Source organism: Mesoplodon densirostris, chromosome 6 (genome assembly GCF_025265405.1).
Source record: "Mesoplodon densirostris isolate mMesDen1 chromosome 6, mMesDen1 primary haplotype, whole genome shotgun sequence".
NCBI classification, from domain to species: domain Eukaryota; kingdom Metazoa; phylum Chordata; class Mammalia; order Artiodactyla; family Ziphiidae; genus Mesoplodon; species Mesoplodon densirostris.
The window spans coordinates 38,094,465-38,121,061 of NC_082666.1; the positions used below are offsets into that span (position 1 = coordinate 38,094,465).

Below are 26,597 nucleotides of genomic sequence, written 5' to 3' on the forward strand. Positions count from 1 at the left end.
ATATCTTTCAGAGGGAATTGATCTGTGTGTAGGTGTATATTCAGTGCATCCATGGAAGGAGGGAAATTCAGGAGTCTCTTGTGTGACCATCTTGAGGTACCTGTTGATCTTTTTTTTTTTTTTTTTTTTTTTTTGTGGTACGCGGGCCTCTCACTGTTGTGGCCTCTCCCGTTGCGGAGCACAGGCTCCGGACGCACAGGCTCAGCGGCCATGGCTCACGGGCCCAGCCGCTCCGCGGCATATGGGATCCTCCCGGACCGGGGCACGAACCCGTATCCCCTGCATCAGCAGGCGGACTCTCAACCACTGTGCCACCAGGGAGGCCCCCCCTTTTTTTTTTTTTTTTTTTTGCGCCTGTTGATCTTTTCTAGTAACAAGCTCTTGGTTTCATCAACTTTCCATATTGTTTTTCCTGTTTTATTTATATATGGTGTAATATTTATTATTTTTCCCATCTGCTGGCCTTGGGTTAAGGTTTTTCTACTTCCTTAAGGCAAAAAGTTAATTGTTGATATGAGATCTTTATTCTTTTTTAATGTAAGTCTTTACAGCTATAAATTTCCTTCTCATCACTGCTTGTGCTGCATCCCGTATTTGTTTTCATTGGTCTCAAGGTATTTTGTAGTTTCTCTTGTAATTTCTTCCTCGACCCATTGGTTGTTTAAAAGCGTGCTGTTTAATTTCCGCATATTTGTGAATTCTCGTTTCCCTTTTGTTACTGAGTTCTAGTTTTATTCCATTGTGACAGCAAAAGATTCATTGTGTGATTTCAGTAGTTTTTTGTTTTTTGTTTCTTGCAGTACGTGGGCCTCTCACTGTTGTGGCCTCTCCCATTGCAGAGCACAGGCTCTGGACTCACAGATTCAGTGGCCATGGCTCACGGGCCTAGCCGCTCCGCAGGATCTTCCCGGACCAGGGCACAAACCTGTGTTCCCTGCATCGGCAGGCCGACTCTCAACCACTGCGCCACCAGGAAAGCCCTGTGATTTCAGTAGTTTTAATGTTTATTAAGAATTGTTTTGTGGCCTAACATATGGTCTATTCTGGAAATGTTACATGTACACTTGAGAAAAATGTGTAATTTACTATCATTGGGTAGAGAGCTGTGTATATATGTGTCTGTTAGCTCCATCTGGTTTATACTGTTGTTTAAGTCTTCTGTTAACTTACTGATCTGTGTGGTTGTTCTCTGCCATTTCTGAATGAAGGCTATCAAAGTCTCCAACTCTCACTGGATCTCCCTTCTGTTACTGTTTGCTTCATCTATTAAGGAGCTCTGGTACAAATGTTTATAATTTTTATATTTTCTTAGAGAATTGATCATTTTCTCATTATATAAATTCGTTCTTTGTCCATTGTAAGAGGTTTGACTTAAAGTCTAGTTAGTCTGATATTATAGGCACCTTGTTCCCTTTTGGCTACTATTTGCATGCGATATTTTTCCATTCTTCATTTTCAAGCTCTGTATGTCCATAAATTGAAACTGAATCTCTTGCAGACATCATAGACGGCTTATAGTTGGATTCTGTTTTATATCCATTCTGCCAGCTTTTACATTTTAATTGGTGAGTTTAATCCATTATACTTAAAATAATTAATGATAGGGAAGGACTTTTTTGCCATTTGTGATATTTGTTTTCTGTATGTTTCATAAAATTTGGGGCCCTTCCTTATTGTCTTGTGTTTGAGGTTTTTTTTTGTAGTGACACATTTTGAATCCTTTCTCACTTCCTTTTCTGTATACTTTGTAAATCTTTTCTTTTCAGTTATCACAGGGATTACATACAATATCCTGAAGTCATAACATTCTGTTTTAAACTGTCAATAACTTCAATATCTTATAAAAATTCTCCTCCTTCACAGCACTCCTCCAGTTTATTATTGATGTTAAAAAATACATCCTTATATATTGTGAAACATTAACATAGAAATTGTTAATTTTTAATTTTTAATCCTATAATATATAAACAGTGCGATTCCAAACCCAAGTTTCAGTACTCATGTTTTTTATATTTCCCCATGTATTTACCTTAACCAGAGAACTTTATATTTTCTTCTAGCTTTGAGCTACTTGTCTAGCATTTTTTCATTTCAGCTTGAAGGACTCCCTTTAGTATATCTGGTAGGGAAGTTCTAATGATAATAATTCTCTCCAAGTTTTGTTTATCTTGGAATGCCTTAATTTCTCCTTTATTTTGAAGTACAGTTTTGCCGATATAAGATTTTCAATTTATAAGGTTTTCTTCCATTCAGTACTTTAAATACACATCCCAGTGCCTTCTGGACTGCAAGGTTTCTGCTGAAAAATCTGCTAAAAATTTTATTTGGGATCATTGATACATGATGAGTCGCTTGTCTATTGATTCTTTCAAGATTCTTTGTTTTTTATGTCCAAGTATTTCACAGTTTGGGAAGTTTTTGTCCATTATTCCTTCAGATGGGGTTTCTGCTGTTTTCTCACTCTTTTTTCTTCCTGGATTCCCATAATGTCTTTATGGATTCCTATAATTCCATTAGGTTCTGTTCACATTTCTTCATTCATTTTTCTTTTTGCTCTGAGAATAATTTCAAATGATTTGTCTTCAAGTTTGCTGATGCCTTCCTCTGCCTGTTTCAGTCTGCTTTTGAACCTCTGTTGTGAAATTTTCAATTTAGTTCTATTTTTAGCTCCACACTTGCTTTTTTAAAATAAATAGTCTCTTTGTTGATATTCTTTGTTGATATATCATCTTCCTGATTTCCTAGGCAGTTGTTTTCAAGAGTTCATCTAGCAACTCTGAAGCCTATGTTTCTTTAGGGTCATTTTCTAGAGATTTATTATGTTCCTTTGAATGGGCCACATTTCCCTGTTGTTTTCTGTGTTTTGTGAGCTTTTGTCAAAAATTGCATATTGAAAAAAACAGCCACCTCTCCCAGCCTTGTAGACTGGATACTTGCAGAGGAAGACCTTCACTCATCAGCCTAGTTTAAAGACTTAAGGTCTGCTCACATCTTTTCTGAGGATGTGCCTTCACTGGGCCTGTGTGTGAAGCCCAGCTGCAAGCCCCCTAATTCTGCCACACACACAGCTGGTTTAAAATGTTTCATTTCCCTAAGAGCCTCACCCCTGGCTTCTTGGCCCTTAAATGTTCTGTTGTATTCCCGTCAGTAATCTCTGCCCTCCAGGTGTGTGCAGGTGTACAGTTGCCATGAAATTTTCATGGGCCATTGAATCCATCATTGCTTTCACAGCCACCAATCTGATATACAAACTATTCCGCTATTCCTTTCCCAGCTCTGAGTCATGTGAGACAGAAATGACGCTCTCAGACATTGCCTGGCATGCCACACATTGCAATCAAGTTGGAAGATGGTTTTACCAGATAGAGAATTCTTAGTTAACAGTTTTTTTCTTTCAACACTTAAATATGAAATCCACCAGCCTTTTCCCTTGACACTTTCGAAATTCTCTGTTGTTGTTAGTTTTTGCAATTTTAATATAGTGTTTTTGTGTAGATCTCATGTTGGAGTTCATTGAGTTTCTTGGATATGTACTTTCATTTATTTTATCATATATGAGGAGTTTGGGGCAATTATCTCTTCAAATATTTTCCCTTTCTATCCCTTTCTCTCCATGCAGGATTCCTATTATGGATATGTTGTCATACTTGATGATGTCTTGTAGGTCTCTTACATTCTGCTCATTATTCTTCAGTCTTTCCTCTTTCCACCCCTCAGAGTGGACTGTCTCAATCAGTTCTTCTTCAAATGTGCCAATTCTTTATTCTGCCTGCTTAAATCTGCTAATGAATCCCCCTAATGACTTCCTTATTTCAGTTGTGGCACTTTTCAACTCTAGAATATATATTTGATTCCTTTTTGTAATTTTTCTCTTTATTAGTATTCGTCACTTGATGAGGCACTATTTTCCTGATTTCCTTTCTTTGTCCAAAATTTCATTTAGTTCTATGGGAATATTTAAGAGAGAGTGTTAAAGTCTTTTTAATGCCTGGACAGTGTGTATATGTGTATGTCCATGTTGTGTGGACAATGTATATATATATATATATATATACACACATATATATATATATATATACACACACATTCACACATATATATATACACACACACACACACATATATATATACACACACACACACACACACATTTTCTTCCTCATGCATGGATCGTACTTTATTTTCATACCTCATGACTCTTTGTTGAAAACTTATATGTTAAATAAGATAAAGTAGAAATCTGGAAATCAGATTCTCCCTTCCCATCAAGATTTTCTCTTACAGCTGTTTGTTGCTGTTCTTGGTGGTGGTGGTGGTGGTATTGCTCCTCTTTGTTTGAATCTAGCTTGCATTTGGGAAGATGTAATGGTTACTACAGGTTGGGAGTAACGTTTATGAGAAGCCTATACCATTTTTTGTGACTTTATTTTATATTAATATAAACTGGTGTTGCTTTTTTTGGATGCATTTTTATGTTTCATGCTACTAACGTTTAAGTTTCAAACATCTGACAAAAGTGTATTAAGGACTTTTCATAAGTATTTGATTGAGAGTATTCAGTGGTGATACTGTGTTTATTGTATATACATGGGTCTCTTCCTGGGCTATTTTGTTCCATTGGTCTATATGTTTGTATTTAACCCAGTACTATTCTGTTTTAGTTACTGTAGCTTGGTAATATGTTTTGAAAACAGGAAGCGTGATCCCTTGAGCTTTATTCTTCTAAAGATTGTTTTGGCTATTTGGAGTCTTTTGTGGTTCTGTATGAATTTTTGGATTGCTTTTTCTATTTCTGTATTGAACACCATTGGGATTTTAATAGGGACTTCATTGAATCTGTGGACCACTTTGGTAGTATGTACATTCTAACAATAGTAATCATGAACATGGGTTGTCTTTCCATATTATGTCTTCTTTAATTTTCCTCATCATTTTTTTATACTTTTCACTGTACAGATCTTTTACCTCTGGTTAAGTTTATTTCTAAGTATTTTATTCTTTGTATTGAAGTTGATATTGGGATTGTGTTCTTAATTTACTTTGCAGATTTTTCATTGTTAGTGAGTAGAAATGTAATTGATTTCTGTATGTTGGTTTTTATGTATTTTCACTTTACTGAATTCTTGTGGAGTTTGTAGGACTTGCTACCAATGAAATTGTGTCATCTACAAAGATAATTTTATTTCTTCCTTTCTATTTTGAATGTCTTTTATTTCTTCTCCTTACTTATCTGTCTAGGACTTCCAGAACTATGCTGAAAAGTGGCAAGATTGGACATCCTTGCCTTCCTGTTCATAAAGGAAAGCTTTCACTTTTTCATTATTGAGTTTGATATTAGCTGTGGACTTTTCGTATTTGGCCTTCTTTATGTTAATTTCCTTCTATTCCTAGTTTATTGAGGATTTTTATCTGAAAGAATGTTTTTTCCAAATCCTTTTTCTGCATCTGTTGAGATGATCATGTGGGGCTATTGTTTTTTCATCCTGTTAATTTCATGTATCATATTGATTGATTTATGGATATTGAACCATCCTTGAATCCCAGGGTCATATGTATAATCCACTTGGTCATATGTGTAATCCCACTTGGTCATGTGTATAATCCATTTAATGTGTTTAATTTGGTTTGCTAGTATTTTGATGAGGTTTTTAACATCTGTGTGCATCAGGGATACTTTATCTTTTCCTGTAGTGTCTTTGTCTGGTTTTGGTATCAGGGTAATGCTGACCTTGTAAAATTAGTTTGGAAGAGTTCCCAGTTTTTCAGTATTTAGCAACAGTTTGCTCTGGTTTGAATATGTCCTTCCAAAATTCATATGTGGAAACCCTAATGCCTGATGTGATAGTAATAGTTGGTGGGGCCTTTGGGAGGTGCTTAGGTCATGAGGGCAGAACACTCATAAAGGGGATTAGTGCTTTTTTTTTTTTTAATAAAAGACTCCAAAAATACCTCTAGTGCCTTCCATGATGTGAGAACACAGGGAGAAGTTACCGACTATGAATCAGAAAGAATACTCTTATCCAACGGTGATGATGCCATGATGTTAGACTTCCAGTCTCCAGAATGGTGAGCTATTATTTATAAGCTACTCAGTCAGTGTATTTTGTTATAGTATCCCAAATGGACTAAGCAAGAGTTTTAGAAAGATTGGCATTAATCTTCTTCAAATGATGATAGAATTCTTCTGTGAAGACATCTGATCTAGAATTCATCTGTGAAGACATCTGATCTTGGGCTTTCCTCTGCTGAGAGATTTTTGATTATTGATTCAATTTCCTTACTAGTTATAGATCTCTTTAGGTTTTCTCTTTCTTTTTTACTTAGTCTTTGCAGGTTGTGTCTTTCTAGGGATTATCTATTTCTTCTAGGTTATCCAATTTCATGGCATACAATTAATCATAACAGTCCCTTATAATCCTTTTTATCTCTGTGGAATCCATTTTATGTTTCCTTTCATACGTGTTGGATTTTATTTGGATCTTCTCTCTGTTAGACTAGCTAAAGATTTGTCAATTTTTTTCTTTTTAAAAAACTCAGCTCTTAGTTTCATTAATCTTTTCTATTGTTTTTCTAGTCTCTATTTCATTTATTTCTGCTCTGCTCTTTATTTCCTTCCGTCTGCTAACTTTGGGCTACTTTGGTCTTCTTCTAGATTCTTGAGGTGTGATGTCAGGTTATTTGAGATTTTTCTTTTATCTTAATCTAGGGATTTATGACTATAAACTTCCCTTGTAGAACTGCTTTTGATGTATCCCATATGTTTTGGTATGCTGTTTTCATTTTAATTTTTCTTAAGATATTTTCTAATTTCTCTTTTGTTTTCATTTTTGAAAACAAAATAATCTTTCTCAAGATTATATTATTTAATTTCCACAGATTTGTGAATTTTCCAGCTTTTCTTATGTTGGTTTTTAGTTACATTCCATGGTGGATAGAAAATATACTTAGTATACTTCAGTCTTGCTAATTTTATTAAGACTTGTTTTGTGACCTAATATGTGATCTAGGAGAAAGTTCCATGTATAGTTGAGAATAATGTGTAACTATTAGGTGGAATTTTCTATATATGTCTATTAGGTCCATTTGGTTTATAATGTTATTGAAAGTTAGCTGTTTATTTATTGATTTTATGTCTGTGTGTTCTATCCATTATTAAAAATGTTCTTGTGACACCTCACAAATTCATATCAGGGATTTCTCATTGACTCCATACTGGTGCACAGTGAAGCTATAAATGGTATTTCCTCCAGGCATACTTTTTCTTTAAGCTACAATGCAAAGAGACAGAATGACAGGTGTTTCCCTTGAATTACTTAGAATTTGACACTCCCACCCTTTTGTTTCTGTTCTTTTTTAAAAATATTTATTTATTTGGCTGTGCCAGGTCTTAGTTGCGGCATGTGGGATCTTTGTTGCGGCATGTGTAGTTCCCTGATCAGGGATCAAACCCAGGCCCCCTGCATTGAGAATGCGGAGTGTTTTTTTTGTTTTTTGTTTTTTTTGGAGTATAGTTGCTTTACAATGTTGTGTTAGTTTCTGTTGTACAGCAAAGTGAATCACCTATACATATACATATATCCCCTCTTTATTGGATTTCCTTCCCATTTAGGTCACCACAGAGCACTGAGTAGAGTTCCCTGTGCTATAAAGTAGGCTCTCATTCGTTATGTATTTTATACATAGTATCAATAGTGTATATATATCAATCCCAGTCTCTCAACTCAGCCCACACCCCCTTTCTCCCTTGGTATCCATACGTTTGTTCTCTACGTCTGTGGCTCTATTTCTGCTTTGTAAATCGTCTATACCTATGTTTTTCAGATTCCACATATATGCATTAATATACGATACTCGTTTTTCTCTTACTTCACTATGTATGACAGTCTCTAGGTCCATCCACATCTCTACAAATGACCCAATTTTGTGCTTTTTATGGCTAATATTCCACTCTGTATATGTAGCACATCTTCTTTATCCATTCCTCTGCTGATGGGATATTTAGGTTGTTTTTATGTCCTGGTTATTGTGAATAGGGCTGCGGTGAACATTGTGGTGCACGTGTCTCTTCTTTCTCTTTAAGCTACAATGCAAAGAGACAGAATAACAGGTGTTTCCCTTCAATTACTTAAGAGTTTGACATCGACCCCCCTTTGTTTCTGTTCTGAACACTGGCCACTAAATAGTTACAGTTTGACACAATGCTTGCCAATGAAATACCACCTGAGAGTTTCTGAGAAAGTACTTGTTTTCCTGATCCAGCACGGCTACTTCCAACTTTTGTTGTCCTTTACAGGTCGGTCGTGTACACTTGAAAGCAAAAGAAGAGTTTCCAAAGGTGATGTGGCAGGGCGATAAAAGTTACCTGGGTCCTTCATCACATCACTGAGCTGTCTCTCCAACCCTGGATTTCTTATTAGGTGAGAAGAATAAACTCCAATATATTTAAGCCACTGCCATATAATTTCCTCTATTCTTGATAAAGAATGACCCACCTGGAAATGGCATTTCAAGGTGCAGACCCTAATATTTAAAATTGGCTGTATGGGGTAGAAGAGAATATTCAGTTATTCCAGGCAAGAAAATTGGAGATCTTTATTACAAGGTGATGAAAATGTGTGATCAAGCAGATACCTACATATCCTGGGACACAAAATATAGGATAAGGAGAAAAAAACAAAAAGTCTAGAATTTTAACTTGGGTTTGTTATATTTTGCTACTTTCTATGCAGTCCTCAAAGGCAGGGATGATTTCAGACTCCAGCCAATCAGTCTGTCTAAGACATGGGAGAATGAAGTATAGCTTTGCTAAGAGAACATTCTCTAACTGCAGGCTGTAATCCATATTGACTCAAAGAGTCATGATTTGGAGTTCTGTGAGTTGAAATAATAACAGCTAATATTTATATGATACTTCCTACATGCTAAACACTATTCTAGCCACTTTACATTTATTAACATATTTAATCCTCACAACAGCCCTGTGAGATGGGTGCCATTATCTGCAACATCCTTCCCCTATTTACAGATTTCTAAATGGAGGCCCAGAGAGGTTAACTACCTTGCCCCTAAGGTCACACATATGAACTAGGATTTGAACCCTGGTTATCAGGCTGCAAATTCCATGATCGCCACACCTACCCTATAGCACTTCTCTTCCCCAAACTGAAAAGCTTAAAGTGTGGCTACAACCCGTATTTACAGGATATAAGATGAGAATGCCCACCCATTCTTAAGAGAACACCTGGGACTGTTCATAATTACCTCAAGGCAATTCAGTTAAGGGAATAGGGGATGAATCATAGAGGCCAGCTGATAAATGCAAAATCTTAACAGGCTTAAAAATGTTTACAAAAAAGCAGTTGATGACTGTTACATGTGGGATGCACCAGGAATACAAACTGGGATCTGGCACATGAGTTTAACTCGGGTCACATCTGGCTTGATGTGAGGATGCTGAGAGCCTTGTGAGGGAGAAAAGTTTACCCCATGCTCCTACAGAGACCAAACACTCTGAATTCTCCTGTAAGGGAGATTGGGGTTCATCATCTCCTCTACAACAGCAGTGGCAGTAAGCTACAGCTACCTAATGCCATAGCTCTTGGTTACTCTTTTTTCAGGACTTCTCCAATGCTAGAGGTTGCACTGCCCAGTGCCTCCACTTCCTCATCAGCAGTCACTGCTGAAGCATACCAGGGATTAGGAATACTCCATCTAACACTACACGTGGGGTCATCCTTGCCTCTAGCTAAAAGGTGATTCACCTCTAGAATCTCATCTGTTTCTTAGGACTACTGCCAGTACCAACTGCATTAGGCTTACCAGAAGCAAAAGTTAGATGTGGACACATGGGACAATGATTGAGAGAATGCTCTCATAAACAGGGGAGCAGGGAAGACAGGATAGGGCATGGGGAAAAAACAAAGCAAAGATGTGATCTGGAAAGTAACATCAGCTTGGTCCCCAAGGGACCTGTGGAACATGAATGGCAAACAGAGTTGGTCCCCCTGGAGACAAGAGGGCTGTATTTGACACCCCCACCCACACCACCAGTCACTAGTTTCTGCCTGATACCATAGATGTGTGAGTTACTGAGTAAGGCAGTATGTGCCTAGTTAGGGGCAATTCCCTGAGAAGGCAGCAGCTGTGGACCATTAGTACCAACACTCACAGCCACCAGGGAAGAGGTGCCCCACCCCGGTGAAGGCACCTATGCGCCTCCAAGCGCCTCCACTACAGAGATTTAAAAGGAAGGACGAAAACCAGTGGAGCTCAAAGAACTTTAGAGGTAGGGCCAAGGGGCAAGCACTATCTCAAAGTTAGCCTGAGCTCCCCATTCTCAGTCCCCACTGTGGACCTGGGCCTCTCATGAACAGGAAAGGTTCAGGCCCTGCAGCCATTGCAAGTAAGAGATTCATGGTCTAAAAGCATAAATGAGTATCCAATTCTCTTTCCAAAGGCTCATATAACACCCTATGTGGGAAACCCTATATCCTGGAGCCACCTGTCCCTTTGTGCCACCTCTTCTCCTCCTGGACCATTTCTTCTGAGAGGGCTTTGCATACTTCAGTCTGGTTCCTTCTGGGATGGAACAAGGATGAAGGGCAGGGTGGGTGCTGATTCCAAACCGCCACCCTTCTGGGAGACCCAGGAAGGAATAAAGAGTGGCTTAGTGAGGAAACCCAGAAGCTTCCTAAGTAGGCTGAAAAGACAGACCCTTTATCCTGTGCTTGGCTGGGCCCAACCATAGGCCAGGCCTTACAGTGCCTCTAAGAGATTATGTATACTTAATAGAAAACAATTTCTTCCTCTCTTTCCACCATTTGAAAAAATAAGTTGACTGGATTTTAGTTCATTTGTTTCCATACAGAAGAGAATCAGCACCATAGTTACTTAGAATAAGCAGGTGCCATTTTCTCTGTTTTGACCCCAGAACACAGCACACCCCACACACACTAGTACACACATGCACGTGTGCACATACACACACAACTTCCCTGTGGCTTTAGCTCTGGCTCTGGGAGATGCAGCTAAGGCCAAGAGACTGTATTGGAACCATGGTGCTTTTAAGGCCCTGGTCTCCATCTCCAGGTGGTCCAAAGCTATCCCCACCAGAGCTGACTCAGGGTCCACTCAAGGTCTAGACACTGCCAATCGAGCTGTTGGAGCCAGTGACCGTCTATTCTTCTTCCATCTATCCACTCAAGATTTTCTAATTTCCTAAAATTGAAAACTCTTTCCTTTTTTCCATGGAAATCCCCCTGAGCCAACAAAGCCTTCGGGCCTAGGGAGATTGACCCTGCATGATCACTCAGTGCCTGAGGCAAAGGGATATGGCCAGTCCTGGGCAGAGCCTTGTCAAGATTTGGGACATTGGGGCACTGGGGATTAGAGTGAGGGAGCAGGGCTAAAGAGACAGTGCCCTGGACTGGGTATAAAGCTGGGTGCTCCAGATCTTCAGTCCATGATTAGAGGACTAGGGAGGGTGTGGCTGAAGGTCCTGAATCCTGGGGCTGGATCACTGGCACATAAGCATAGCGAACAGGATGGGGCCAAGGGTTGCAGGGCTTGGGGGTGTGGGTGGGTGCCCTTCACTGGCATTCTGGAAAGCTGAGTGTGTGGCTCGGGGCTCTCATTCAGCTGTTGGAGGACTTAGGAAGGCTTGAGAATGAAGGCCATTGTAATATTGCTCTCCCTTCCCACAGAACCAGAGTCCAGAACAAACACACACTGACTCCTCCCACGTCTCCCAAGAGGCTGAATACCATGGGGTTCTCAACATTTGAGTGAATGAGGTATAGCTGTTGAAAGAAGTGGAGAGAGAACCATGTGGGAAATGAACTGGAAGGTGTTTCCCCCATCCTAGACAAGTATTTCCTAGAAGATTATGTGTGGGTTCTCTATCACGATGTGTGCACTTGGCAGTAAAACACAAAGACATAGTCTAAGCCTGCAACCCCTTCAAGGATTTTGGTTCTCGGTGACCCCAATCAATCCAAGACCTGCTTTTCACAGTTTTTTTAACTGTTGTAAATGGAAAAATTTCCACCTAAAATAGTTCTAACAGATATCAAATTTGTATGCCTTCTTCCATTTCCTTGCTTCTGTCCACCTGAAGCTGATGGAAAATACCATGAACCTTAAATAAACTCAGTATACCAGGCCTTTGCAGACCTACATGATTCTTTCTTCATCAATCAAAAATGAGATGTATTTTATGAATCGTCTATAACACTGGGCAGCAAACTACAGCCAACCAGGTGTTTTGTAAATAAAGGTCTATTAGACCACAGCCACACTCTGTCTTCATGTTGTGTCTGTGGAAGCTTTCACATACAACAACAAAGGTGAGTAGTTGCAACACAGAACATAAAGGCTACAAAGACTAAAATATTTACTACCTAACCCTTTTACAGAAAACTACTCATTCCATCTGGTCTAAGAGGCTAGCTTTCAATACTAACAAGAAGAGCTACCATGAAACCCCTTCCTAACACTTAAAAACCCCTCAGCAAACTATTCACTAAATTTAGTTTGTTCTGTGTGTGCGTGTGTGTGTGCATGTGTGTGTGTTGCTAGACCTAGAAGCTCCTGTGAAATGGCCTTGATAATCACTCACAAGTGCTTACCCTGCTGGACTTTCACTGTGAAAGTTTACATCCTTTCAGTCAGGGGTCCCACCATGGTTGGTCTCTAGTTCAACTCATTGAACTATCCGTCAGTTTATTTTGTTACGCTAGGCTGTCCACGTTTTCAAAACTTGTGGCAGGTATGTACATTTCTGGCCTGCAGTTTCCAAGAAATACTTTGTTGTAATTCTAAAGTTCTGACAGCTGAGCTTTCAGTATTGCACTACTGTCTACTTGTCTGTGATTTGTCTGTGACGGGGAGAGAAAAGCAGCCACTGCCTTCTTCTTGGCCTGTTTATACTCCCGGCTAGGCATAAAGTCTAAGGCCAGTGGTAAACGACACATCATTACATGTGTGCTGTTCAGTATCTTCTGTATAAAATATGGTGAATGATTTAAATACAGTTAACGCTGCCCTTATGGGAGCCATAGCCTCTAATAAGACTATTCATTCATCCTAATTTTTGTGCCTATCTAGTAATGTGGCAAATTTTAACTAAGCGTGGTTAAGGGGACTTACCTGGTGATGCACTGGTGAAGAATCCACCTGCCAATGCAGGGGACACGGGTTCGATCCCTGGTCCAGGAAGATCCCACATGCTGTGGAGCAACTAAGCCCATGTGCCACAACTACTGAGCCCGCATGCTACAACTGCCGAAGCCTGTGCACCTAGAGACCGTGCTCCTCAGCAAGACAAGCCACTGCAATGAGACACCTGTGCACCACAACGAAGAACAGCCCCCCCTCGCCGCAACTAGAGAAAGCCCGTGCACAGGAACAAACACCCAACACAGCCAAAAATAAATAAATAAATTTTAAAATAAATAAAAAATAAAACCATGCTGTTGCTATATAAAAAATAATTTAAAAATAAGTAAATAAATAAAAGTGACTAAGAATTACAAAGTCCACTTTGGGAAACCCTAAACCTTAACATGGTTTTGAACACCCAGAATTCCTCAATAAAAGGAAAAATAAAAAATAAAATGTTACCATAGTAATGCTTTTCAGTTAATCATAAAAATTTTCAGGACATAGAGTAGAATTAATCAGTTGGTAAATTCTTTTATAATCTACAGCTGCTCTTGTGCCAATTGATTTTTCAGACCAATAAGTACTTCAGTAATTGTACATGAACTCAAATGTTTCAAAGGAAAAAGAAAAAAATCCATGTCTAATGGCTCCTTAAAGAGATTTTTCCTTCTGCATCTGCAGTTCTGAGGAATAAAAGTAGAGCAGTGAGTTAAATGAATGACCATAGACAGTGGATTACAACAGAAGAAAGAATGCTATGCCTTCACTGCTTTAAAACAATTTAAAGAATTTTAAGACTTGGTCCATAAATGTAAAAGGGAAGACATTTTTTATATTAGAAAACTTTCATAATATATTGTCTCCATGTTTTTATCACAATATACAAGTAATGTTAGCATAATGTACTTTATATAAATCTGGCATAGTTTCTCACAAAAAGCCTAATTAATCGAAATATCTTCAATTTCCTATGTATGTTGTTCTGGTCAAATAAAACAAAAAAATAAGTGTAAGATAAAAATATAAACATGAATTCAAACTAGTCAGAAAACCAGTGGTTTAGTGATTTGTACACAGTGCAACATATCATCGGAACCTATAGAGCTACTTTACAGAAAGTCTATGTAAATTTTAAAAAGGTGTTCCTTGAAGATTTTAACATCAAGATTGGCACATTGGTCTTTCAAATTTTTTGAATTTAACATCCAAGATCTTTTACTGAAACCTTGAAAATCACTAATGAACATGTTTTGGCTAAAGTTTCCTATGGAAATCAGAATTTTAACATTGAGTAAACAAACATACTTATTTACCATGCAATAATTTTACTTCTGTTCTTTCCTACAAATATCAGGGGTCAGCAAACTTGTTCTGTAGAAGACCACACAGTAAATATTTTAGCCTTTAAGGACTATACCGTTTCTGCTGCAGATAATCAACTCTGCTGTTGTAGGATGAAAGCAACCATAGACAACAAACAAACAAACAGGAGAGACCATGTAACAACAAAAGTGTATTTACAAGAACAGGTAGTGGGCCAGACTGGACCCACAGGCAGGCACATGCCAACCCCTATATGCATAATCTTTGATCTTTAAAAGCTTAAATTCTGAAATTTACATTATCACTGTAGAATTTACATTATCTTAATATAAGTGTAATTTTATTCATGATTGAAAATTAAAGCTTTAACTATCTTACGTTATGCATGATTATAGAACGTCTACATACATACATACACTGGAATGATGATGCTGAGAAGAAAAAAGGTTAAATATGAAAAAAGGGAGGACATGAAAACTATGACTTTATGTACACTAGCTGTTCAACATATGAAGAATAAATAAATATTGTTGGCTTTTGTATACTCAGGAAAAAAACAAGCTTAATTTTGTCTCACAAGAATACTTTTAATTTCCACGAGTGCTTTTGTGCTTTGTTTCTTCCTATAACCATACTCCTCAGGCTTTTTCTTTTTTTTTTAGGTTTTATTATATTATACTTTGTAACGGCTGTGCTCCCAAACTATGAAGTACAATTTCAGCGATATACTACTATTGGGTTTGTAGGATGAAGAACAGGAGACATAATGTCAAAATGATGGAAAACATCAAATTAACTGAAGTTTATTGGAGGGTCCTCTCATCATACCCATGTTCAAGAAAGGCAACTGATGTATGTTATCGTGAAATGGTAAGTAAGCCCCCACTTGTTGGGGCAGGGGGCAATGGTCAGAACATTCTGGCACACAACTGTTTAGTTACAAAGGGTCTCCATGTGTCTTCAGAATCTCTCAGGGTGATGACCTCTCTGCTTCCTGCTAGCTGAATTCTATATGCTCCTATCCTAGCTTCAAACACTCCTTAGATTTGCACAAGCATACCAGCTATAAGATTACAATCAGTAGCCCATAGATTGTGGAGACAGCTCATTTGTGGAGAGAGAATTTCATTTGCTATCATCTATCTACATCCTTGAAATTTCCCTTTAGGATAATTCATAAACCTAACAAAAATCTCACCACCACCACCCATTTCCTTTTCTGCTCTTTCCCACAAATAAACGAATATGGGACTAAAGAAGGTAAGGGAGGAGAGGGACAGGGAGAGGGAGAGGGAGAGAGAGAGAGAGAGAGAGAGAAGCAGCAAACTCATAAGGCCCTAGAATATTACCTTGAAGCCAAAGCCGGCCATAGTGCATCCATATGCAGAGGGAGATAAAGTAATGAGGGTTTCCATAAGAGAAAGGAGGGGAAAAAGAGGGAAAGGATAGAAATATAAAGTGTATTAGTCAGTATTCTCCAGAGAAATGCAACCAACAGAATGTGTATATAGAGAAGAATTGATTCATTTTAAGGAACTTCACTCGATTTTGGAGGCACTGTGAATCCAAAATCTGACGGGAGAGGCCAGCAAGCCTGGAAACTCAGGAAAGAGTTGTGGTTTGAGTCCAAAGGCAAAATTCCTTGTTGCTCGGGGAGGATCAGTCTTTGTTCTATTACGCCTTCAACTGATTTGATGAAGCCCACCCATATCCTAGAGGGTAAACTGCTTTACTCAAAGTCCAACAATTGAAACGTTAATCTCCTACAAAACATACCTTCACAGAAAAATCCAGAGTGTTTAATCACATACCTGGGCACTGTGCCCCAGCCTAAGTGACATGTAAAATTAACCATTAGCAGTGAGGAGAAAGGCCTGTGCATTGGGAAACAGGAAGAATCTTTTGTTTCTGATTACTCTATTCCATTGTGCATTCCTACAACGTAGCAGGAATACATGAGTTCCAACTAACTCAAATACTGTAAAATTCGTAAAAGAAAAAAGGCCTAAAATGTGTCCTAAAAATTCTTCTCTAACCCTAATGGGATGGAGTATATCCAAGACTAGAGCAGGAGTCTCTACAGAGTTTTATGGCTTAAAATTTACCTTGGTTCTAGGGCTTCCCTGGTGGCGCAGTGGTTGAGAGTCCGCCTGTCGATGCAGGGGACATGGGTTCGTGCCCCGGTCCGGGAAGATCCCACATGCCGCGGAGCGGCTGGGCCCGTGAGCCATGGCCGCTGGGCCTTCGCGCCTGGAGCCTGTGTTCCGCAATGGGAGAGGCCACAACAGTGAGAGGCCCGCGTACCGCAAAATAAAAAAAAAAAATTTACTTTGGTTCTCTTTTAAAAATAAACTTTTAATTTTGAGATAATTGTACATTCACATACAATTGTAAGAAATAAAATAGAGATCCTGTGTACCCTTCATGGTGTTCTCCAGTGGCAACATGTTGCAAAGCTATAGTACAAGTATTTAACAAAAATATTCATATTTATACAATCCATCAATCATATTCAGGTTTCCAAGTTTCATATATATGAATTTGTGTGTGTGCATGTGTATATTTACCTCATGAAATTTTACCACATGCATGTGTCCATATATTTACCACTAAATACACAAGAGAGTTTCACTACCACAGAGATCCCTCATGTTGCCCTTTTAGTCACACCCACCTCTCTCCTGTCCCCCTAAACTCACCTTTAACCCATGTTAACCATTACTATTTTCTTCATAATTTTGTCACTTTAAAAAATATTATAGAAGTGGAATCATATAGTATGTAACCTACTGGGATTGGCTTTTTTCACTCAACGTAATTTTCTGGAAATTCGTCCAGGTTGTTGCTTTTATCAATAGTTCACTCTTTTTCATTGCTGAGTTCCTAATATTGAACCAGCTTTGCATATGTGGAATTAATTCTACTCGGTCATAAGGTATCATGCTATTTATACATGGTTTGATTTAATTTGCCAATTTGTTTGAGAATTCTTGCTTGTATCTTCATGAGAGATACTGGTATATAGTTTTACAGTTTTGTACTTCTGCTTTTGGCATCAAGGTACAATGGCCTCATAAAATAAATTAGGAAATGTTCCCTCTTCTGTTTTCTGTAAGAGACTGTATAAAATTAATCCTTCTTCAAATGTTTCATAGAAGTTCTCAAAACACACACACACACACACACACACACACACACACACACTGAAGAATATCAGAACACTTACATTTCAAAGACACAGGAAGAGAAATGCAAGTTTCCCCTAGAAAGCCTTTTGTTTTTTTGAAGTCAGAATTCTGAAAAGATGTTTTTATCAAGCCAGCTTTTTCTAACTTAACTGCATATGCAATAAAAGAGTCCTATCTTAGTCATTTTTAGGGCAAGATTTTCTTTAAGTCCCAAGTAAGTAAGCACTTGTAAATGTAAATTTTGTATGGACATAAACCTGGCCAGGATATCCATTGGAGGCTGGAAATCTGTTGTTCCTTTTTCTTTTGTATTGAAAGCTAAGTTCCCCATTCTGAGTTCAATTTGTGAAGATCACTTTTATTTTGACAAACTCTATTAAAGTAGCCAATTCAAGGAAGACAGGTTAGTCTTCCACCTAATTACCCAGTCCAACTTTTACTCAGTGTCTTTCACCTGAGCAAAGTCTCCCCAGTCTTTCAGCTGAGGATAAACCACAGTGTCTAAACTGAGCAAGATCTTTCCAGTGTCTTTTAAGTGAGGCTAACCCACTTGAGCAAAAGTCTTCCCAGTGTTTTTCTACTGAGGATAAGCTCTCAGTGTTTAAACTGAGTAAAAATCTTCCCAGTGTCTTTCACTGAGGATGACCCAGGTACTTCTTCTTGAAACCAAGTTTCAAGGATAACCTACTACTCAAGAGAAGAGTTTAACACCACTGAATAAAACTTAGGATCATCAACCAAAACTGGAGATCCAAGAACCAGGAGATACTCACCCAAATTCGTCTGGACTCTCTGAGAAAGCGGACAGGCCCAAGAAGCCTCTGCTGGTGCCAGGACTCTGGATCCTCATAGAGTTCAGGCAAAGAAGAAAAGTCTGCTCTGGGCCCCTTCATTGGTTGCCAAGACTGCTGACTGAAAACTATGCACAACCCAAAAGGAGAATTATGTTTTATTTGGCAGATTTTCTGAGGACTTAAGCCCAGAACACAGCCTGTCAGATCACTCTGAGGAACTGCTCAGAAGACCTAAGGGAGGAGTCAACAAAAACCAGGTAGTCGGAACATCGAAAGATTACTATTAATTAAAGAAAACTAGACATCTCAAGTTAAGGACTTTAGCACTTTTCTATGTATGAGAAGATGAAAGAATCTGGGCTCCGTGAAATTATTCCTTTGATATGCACCTTAACTCTAGAATCAGTACCCTGTTTTTCTCCATCCCGAATCCCCTCATGGTGCACAGTTGAGGGTTCCTGCTTTGACATCTGACTTGATGACTGCAACATCCTTTGTCTACTGATATGGCAGGGAACATTTTTCATGCACGGGTAAGAAATTGAGGAGAAAATTAACATAATTCAAGATATAAAACCATTACAATATTAAAAATTCCCAAATGTCAAACAAACATAAGTACCCTTGACCTGTAAAATGGAAGATGCCAAAGAAGGGAAAAAAAGAAACAATAAAGAAAATGTAGAAAATAAAGCATAAAATAAGATGGCAGAAATCAATAACAGTAGAATAATTAAATAAATCAAGGTAAATGTTATCATAAGATTTTTAAATTTCAAAAAAAAAACCCCATCAAACAAAACATATTGAAAATAAAGTAATAGAGAAAATTTAGAGAGCAAATATGAACGCAAAGAAGACCTGTTAGGTAGTTAGTCAGACATTAACAGCAAGGAGGTGACAGTGGTGAGAAAGACAAGAAGAAGAAATTGAGTCACACGCAGCCATCTGGGGACTCTCCCTTGACTCCACCCAGAACGGGAGAAACTATGGTCGGGTGGTGGGCAGCTTATCCTGATAAAGAGAGGCACAGTAACACAAGGGGACTTCTCCAGGCTGTGCATGCCCAGATGCCCAGACCAGACAGGCGTATAACCTACAGTAAATCCAAACTCATTATACATTAATTACAATAAATTACATGTGGTTTTGCCCCTCCCCCCACCCAGTAGGCATTTTTGGGGATTCAAGGATGAGAGCATGCACAGCAGAAAACTTGTTACATAGCTCAGGACTGTTAATCAAATAATGATCCTTGTCACTCACCCCCACCTCTCTGCAAAATGCTCCTTAAAAGCGCTCTTAAGCCTTTATAGGAATGCTGCTTTCAATTTGCAGAAGGAGTACACCCATCCCATCCACCCCCCCCCCCCCCCACCGAGAGTGTACCTTTGCTTCGATATATTTTGCTTTGGGTTTGCTTCACTTCACTGAAATAGCTTGTTCTCAGAAACAGCCTGCTCATTCTCTCCTTCTCTCTCTCCCTCTCTGAGAGTGTACCTATGCTTAAATAAACTTTGCTTTGTGCTTAAGCTTAACATGGTAGTTTGCGATCCTTTGCTTACTATCATGGAACCAAGATAGCTGGTCCAGGCCTTCCACTGACCTCCTCGGTTGAAGCTATTTTCTTACAAAGCATGTCCACATGGTGACAGACCTAAGTCTAAATTTTGATAAAAGGTTGAATTAAGGTGAGAATATCATATGGGAGGAAAAGACTGTAGGAAAAATAGTAGATGTAGGAGATATGTTTGTGAAAGTGCACATTCATGGCAATATAGCCAAATAAACTCACATGCCCACGTTCCCACTAAAACTGTATAAAATTATGACCAACAAGCAGAGAATACCCATTATTTTAAAGCCCTCATGGGGCATTAAGACATATTTACCATGTGAATCCTTCAGTGAATCTTGTGTTACTGCTAAGCGATAGAAAGCGGTGTCATAAGGGAATTTTGTGTAAGACTCAAAGCTCCCTTTCTATGTGGTTCAGGCTGGACTTGAAGCTTCAGGGGCCTGGGAGGATGGGGCAGGAAAGGCAAGGCACACTCAGAAAAGAGAATACATACATAACACACTAGGGATATCTGAAGAGGCTGCTCAAGACCTGGCTCAGCCCAAGGGTTTGACCCCTAGTCCTACTCTTCACCCTACAGCCCTTTAGGGTCAGGACCTTGGCTCACCCTAACCCATTCTTAGCTTCCGGGTATAGAATGAGTGCACATGTCTGAACGTTAATGTTCTCTCAAAATTTACATGTTGAAATCCTACCTCTTAAAGATAGGAGGCGGGGCCGTGCAAAAGTGCTTATGAGCATGGGATTAGTGCCTTATAAAAGAGACTCCAGAGATATCTCCAGCCTCCTCCCATCATATGAGGATACAGAGAGGAGGCTCCAGCTGTGAACCAGGAAGAGAGCTCTCACTACGGGGTGGCCACACTGGTGACTCGATCTTGGGCTTCCCAGCCTCCAGAACTGTGAGAATAAATGTCTGTTGTCTTTACTCTACCCAGTCTATGGTATATTGTTATAGCAGCCCTAATGGACTAAGACCACATACTGCAAAATTTATCTGGAGCGTGGGGACTGTCTTATCATTGCAAACTAAGAAGCTGGGTTGAGACAACATATGAAAGATTTTTTTTAAGTAGAAAATTATGGATTATTGGATTTGAAAGTACTAGATTGGTTGAGGAACATGAGTACGTGTGTGTGTGCGTGTTTGCAGTGTGTCCCAAAAGTTTTTGTGCAGTTTAAAGATTTACTAACTCCAGAATTATAAACACTACAAACTTACAGAAACATCATTTGAAGGTTTAACTGTTACCAGATGCAAGTCTGTGTGCCTGATGCACAGTGAGGGTAAATACTGAAACATCAGAGTTTGGAGCAGAGAAAGGTTTACACAGTGCCATGCAAGAAGACATGTGGCTCATGCCCAGGAAAAACCCCAAACTCCCTGAAGGCTTTCAGCAAAGCCTTTTTAAAGGCAAGGTGAGGGAGGGGCATGGCTAATTGCTGCAAATATCTTGGTGTTGGATCCTTTGTTCTAGCAGCTGGCCAGATGGGTCAGAGCCTGGTCAGGTCACGTGTTCCTGTAAACCTCCAACAAAACAATTATTATTCTCTGTTCTGCAACTTTTTATCTCCATGAATGGGCTCTTAAAAGGCAGAGCCTTAGAAATAGTCTATCCTGTATATTTCAGGCTCTAGGCAACATTGTTTTACAAAAAGTGCAGAGCCAGCCTGGGTCACAGGGATGGACAGAGTTAGCTCGAGCAACAAAGCATAAAGATTAAAGTAAAAAAGATCTAATGTGGAGTCAGATTTGTTCTTCCCTATTACATAACTATTTATAATTCTTTCATACTTATGAATTTTGAAAAATAAATTATTTTTTGTGTGTAGTTCCCTCTGATAGAAAATGAGGTAAAACATACACTATTCAAAATTCACAAAACTAAATAAGTGTAAAAGAAATTCAAGTTCTATCCCTGGGTTTACACAAGACACAAACATGATGTGGGAAAGTTGGAGCTGAGGACAAAGGAAATCCTGAGTAAAAATGTCTGTGAAACAGCCAGTCTTCCAGGGTCAGCTTAAGATGTTCAAGAGTTATCAAATTGGTGGGCCTCAAGTAAAGGTCTCTAATGGATGAAGGAACCAGGTTCCAGATGGAATGAACAGAAAATTGGCTAAGGTCTCTCTGACAGGATGAGAGTAGTTGGAAGGAGGGATCTGGAAGCCCCAGGAGGGTGCAGGTGTCTGTGGGTCTGGATGGGAAGGAGGGGCAGTGATTCAGCCTATTTCTCTTATTGCCCCTCCCCCACACTCAGGAGCCCTTTGTGACAAGGCCACAGCTCTGTGATGCAGGCCTGGGGTTCTGCCATCAAGTGAACTCCCAGTGCTCTGTTGCCTGAGGGCAGCAATGCAGTTCAGAAGATGGAGAATCTCTTTTCTTTGAAAAACATTGTTGCTATCTGGCTGAGATCCAGCCCAACTTCCTGGGTGATTGATATCATCCTTGGGTTCCTGTGTGGACTGGGGCTCTACCTAATGTTACTCCCCTGCTTCCAGAGTAATCCATTCTTAGCACCACCTAGGAAACACAGAAACAGCAGGAAGGTAAGAAACCTTTGGCTTAATCCCAGCAGAGATTATCTCTTTTTTTCTTATTCTTATTTCCACTTTTCTAAACCACCTAGAGAGACTCCTGAGATGGGAACTCTCAGAAAAGTATAGAACATCATCCTTCTAGGGAAAAGCCAGGCCAGAGAGGGGTTAGAGTGGGCATGAGGATTTCTAGCCTAAGATCATAGACCAGGAGTTCAGGTATGGTAGAGGGCTCCAGGGCAAGTCCCAAATGCAGTGACTAATAATGGTCAAGGACTGGATTACTAAAAGTTCAATCTCTGCAGGAAGGCTGACCCCTGAGCCCTGGTTCACCAGCCACCTACCCACAGTGGGTGTCACAAGTGAGACCTTCCTCTGTGTTGGGGCTGAGCCCCTGAGAGCCTGAGAGAAGAGGCTGGAGTGGAGGTCTGGCCTTGGGAAGCAGAATCCTATCTGACAAAGCTCACGTGGGCATTTAGGTCTGAGAACGTGTGTGTTTCTTGATTAGAGGAACAGTGACAGAAGAAATCTATGGTGATTAAAACTTAAAAAGTCCTTCTTGGGCTTCCCTGGTGGTGCAGTGGTTGAGAGTCCCCCTGCCAATGCAGGGGACGCGGGTTCGTGCCCCGGTCCGGGAAGATCCCACGTGCCACGGAGCGGCTGGGCCTGTGAGCCATGGCCGCTGGGCCTGTGCGTCCAGAGCCTGTGCTCCGCAACGGGAGAGGCCACAACAGTGAGAGGCCTGCGTACCGCAAAAAAAAAACCAAAACAAACAAACAAAAAAACAAACCTTCTTTGCACTCTTCAAAGAAGAAAAACTGAAAATACTGTTATCCACTTTAAAAATAAGTAAAAGGGGAAAAAACCCCACAGAGTTTTAGTTAAATGTAGAAAGTCATGTTGTTCATGAACACAGCTTGCCTAGATAGAGGACAGTGAGAGTTGGGTGTTCGCCCCTCACTTTTTCTTATCTCAGCATCAAGTAAAGCTGAAGGGGAGGAGCAGGAGTAGGAAGAAAAGTGGATCTTTGAAAGGTAAGCCTTTGCCATTCAGCCCTGCGCGACCCGTGAGTTAGCTTCCATCTCTCCTAATCCTGAGGGCCCAGCTTCACGGTCTCTGAGGATGCCAGTGGCAGAGCTTATTCCTCAGGAAACAGAGCCTGAGCCTAATTAACAGAGCCTAATTAACGTGGAAGCACTTTGCAAAGGACAAACCCTTTTCAAGTGAGACTTACCATCACTGTCAGGGACATGTGGCCTTGGACACTGATACTTGGGCTCCAGAGTCTAATCCTCCAAAGATTTCCCTTAAAGGGCCATTGCACTCAGCCTCCTGAAAGACTCTTAGGCCTTTGCCTTCACCACCATGACCCAGTCTCCTGATTTCCAGCCTGCAGAGATTGCCTGGAAGAACTGGAGGGGACTCACAACCTGGTTTCACTTCTGCAAAGGTAAAGAATCTTTCCCCTTCTCTCCTGGGTTGTCCTTCCTCCCAGAGCCTGTAATGTGACCCCAGCCCTGGGAGGGGGAGCCATGGGAGGGCGTGGCTAAGGCCCTAGGGTGAGGGAGAGCAGGAGCTTTATGAAGTCTGTGGGGGCAGAGGAGGGTTCTTGGGCGGCAGGTGCCCACCCCTGCCTGTCCTGTCCAGCCATCCTGGCCCCATCTGCTCTCCTACAGCTGCCTGGGGAGGCTTCCTGGCAAGGGCAACTTTCATCAGCTCTCATGTCAAGACCCTCCTGGTGAGACGTGCAAAGCAGTGCCTGCTGGAGCCTGTGGAAGATACTGCTTGAAGGGTTGGGAACCCTGCATGAACACCTCCTGTAGGGTTTCCTTCCTTGATCCAGACACTCGAGAGGTGCTGGAAGCACATATTATAAGGTTTTGGGTAAAGCACAGGTGGACCCTCCCCCTCAAGGTCCTCAAGCCCATAAATCTCTTGAAGCTGAAAAAGCTCCAACCCTCCACCGTTCTGCAGTTTGCCTCTTCCCCTTCAGCCACCTGTGTGTCTGGGTCCCACTCAACAGTCCAGTTTGCTGAGTTCCTGGAGAAACCTCCTCAGGCTCATTCAGGAGAGAAGGTGATAACAGAAGAGTCAGTTCCTACCCTGAAGAGGCCTCTCCTTGTCCCCTCAACTGTGTGTAAGGAAATCCAGAGTGCCCTGGGAGCGATTCCATCTGGTGACTACCATGGGCCCTCAAAGGCTTCTCTGACTGGACAGGAGGGCAGGCCACCTTCTCAGTCCCTCACACTCAGCCTTGTGGGCAGAACCTGGAAGAGTGAGACTGTGGAATGGGTCAAGAGGGACAGCCTAGAGCCAGGTCCAAGTTCAGCAATGGTCAGGAATGAGCCAAGAGAGGAGAGTGGTGGTCAGGCCTCACGAGACCCCTGCCATAGGGTAACAGTGATGGAGGTGAACTTAGGATCCCAATCTTTGAGAGGTGAAGAGGCCAGGGAGGCTGTGGAGGCCAAGGAGTCTCCTGCTCTTCAACCACAGTCTAGTGTTATCTTGGAAACCAAAGTGTTGACAAAATCCCAAACCACAAATGTACATATGAGGAGTTTAGAGGTGCCAGGGGCCAGTAGAAGTTTCCTACTACCTAGACTGTCTGTTTTCCAACATCCAGGTGAACCATGCCTTAACATGGAGGTTGCTAGTGAGTTTAACTCCAAAGTAAAGGTACAGTCAGACAACCAGCTTCAGGACTTTCCCAAACACAGGTTCCTTGCTGCAGACAACTTGGCTTCTCAGGTGCCTCAGTGCCATCCCCAGAGAGTCCCCACCAGAGACAGGTTAGCTTCCCAGGAGCCAAGTGGCCTTATGGAAGCCCAAAGGAGCCACCTAGGGCAGCAGGAGCCCAAAACTTCAAAACTCCAAGACTCATGGAAGAGCCAGAGCAAGATGATTGCCCCTACTTACAAAAGAGAGGACTGTAGGAGGCATAAACCAGGAGAGCATGAAGAAAGGTTTAAAGAATTAGGGACCTCTCAAGCTGGAAGTATGAGCCGCCCTGCCCAGGTCAGGGGAATAACAGACTCTATTGGGAGCAGATGTCTCCAGCTCATGCCAGAGAAGAAACATAGCTCTCCAGAAAGCCTCTTCAGAAAAAGGATGAGGCTATTTTTAAAGTGGATTTTCCCCAAGAAAAAAGTCAATGGTCGAGATGCTCTGCAAAAATTCAAGCCCACATCAGCCACTGCCCGGAGTCACGGATCCGTCAAAAGCAGATCAACCTTGAAGAGTGAGACTGCTGAGGGTCAGGCACGTATGGCAGCTGTTGGACAGATCCTAGAAGAAACAAGAGCGATTCACCATGGACTTCACGCCACAAAGTTAAATGGACACAGACTGGAGTTCCAAGTCCCAGTATGTGGGGGTTTCGGCTGCCATAGGCTTACCTCCTACCCAGAGCAAGGGAGAATGATGGGTTCTACAGCCTGCAGTCATGAAGCCACCTCCAAGGGCCAGAGTTGTCCTATCAGGGAAAGGGAAGTCAGACACCAACATAGTTTGAAAAGTGTAAGGTTCGACGATGAGCAGCTGGGCCTAAGGTGCCTCCCATCCTTGCCCCCCAAGAAGGGTTTGTTTCCAGTTAGTACCTGCCAGTATGGGCCAAGGATTCCAGGTGCCCCAGCCCGCCATCAACACTGTCCAAGGCATTGTCATCTTTGGGGAGGTGTCTTGCCTGGTCGACAGTAAAATCCTTCTTTAGTCTTCCCTTTAGTAGGAAGACATGTCTCCAAGTAAAAATTCAGTCCATGTAGAGAAAATGATTTTCTCATTAGCACATCCAAGATATTTAATGTTCCCCAATACATATATATATATATATATATATTTTTTTTTCTAATAAAAGCATAGTGTAATGGCTGCTATCTGTGCTGTGCACTTTGTCTTCTAGAAGGGAGGGGCATGGAGGGAGGTTGACAGTAGCATCACAAGCTTGCTCCTTGTCTCGTGTCCCTTCATTGCACCTTATGATACTGTCATTACACAAACCAAAATTACTCTAACAAT

At 40.8% G+C, this 26,597-nt stretch overlaps 1 protein-coding gene across 10 annotated transcripts in view; it reads left to right on the forward strand.

The window, feature by feature from the left end:
- LOC132492149 (putative spermatogenesis-associated protein 31C1) overlaps window positions 1-26,386 on the forward strand; it is a 58,000-nt gene extending 31,614 nt beyond the window's left edge. For 3 of the 10 annotated variants that reach the window (XM_060101422.1, XM_060101421.1, XM_060101420.1), the window contains exons 2-6: window positions 8,294-8,417; window positions 15,147-15,354; window positions 23,560-23,617; window positions 23,973-24,033; window positions 24,260-26,386. In XM_060101422.1, coding sequence (XP_059957405.1) covers window positions 15,232-15,354; window positions 23,560-23,617; window positions 23,973-24,033; window positions 24,260-26,279 — 2,262 coding nt within the window. In that variant the 5' untranslated portion in view covers window positions 8,294-8,417; window positions 15,147-15,231 and the 3' untranslated portion in view covers window positions 26,280-26,386. Of the gene's footprint in view, window positions 1-5,989; window positions 6,067-8,293; window positions 8,418-9,616; window positions 9,753-11,702; window positions 11,793-15,146; window positions 15,355-16,600; window positions 19,892-23,559; window positions 23,618-23,972; window positions 24,034-24,259 lie in introns of those variants that run through there. The other 7 variants (XM_060101424.1, XM_060101423.1, XM_060101426.1 and 4 more) reach the window with 7 other exon arrangements.
- The last annotated feature ends 211 nt before the right edge of the window (window positions 26,387-26,597 follow it).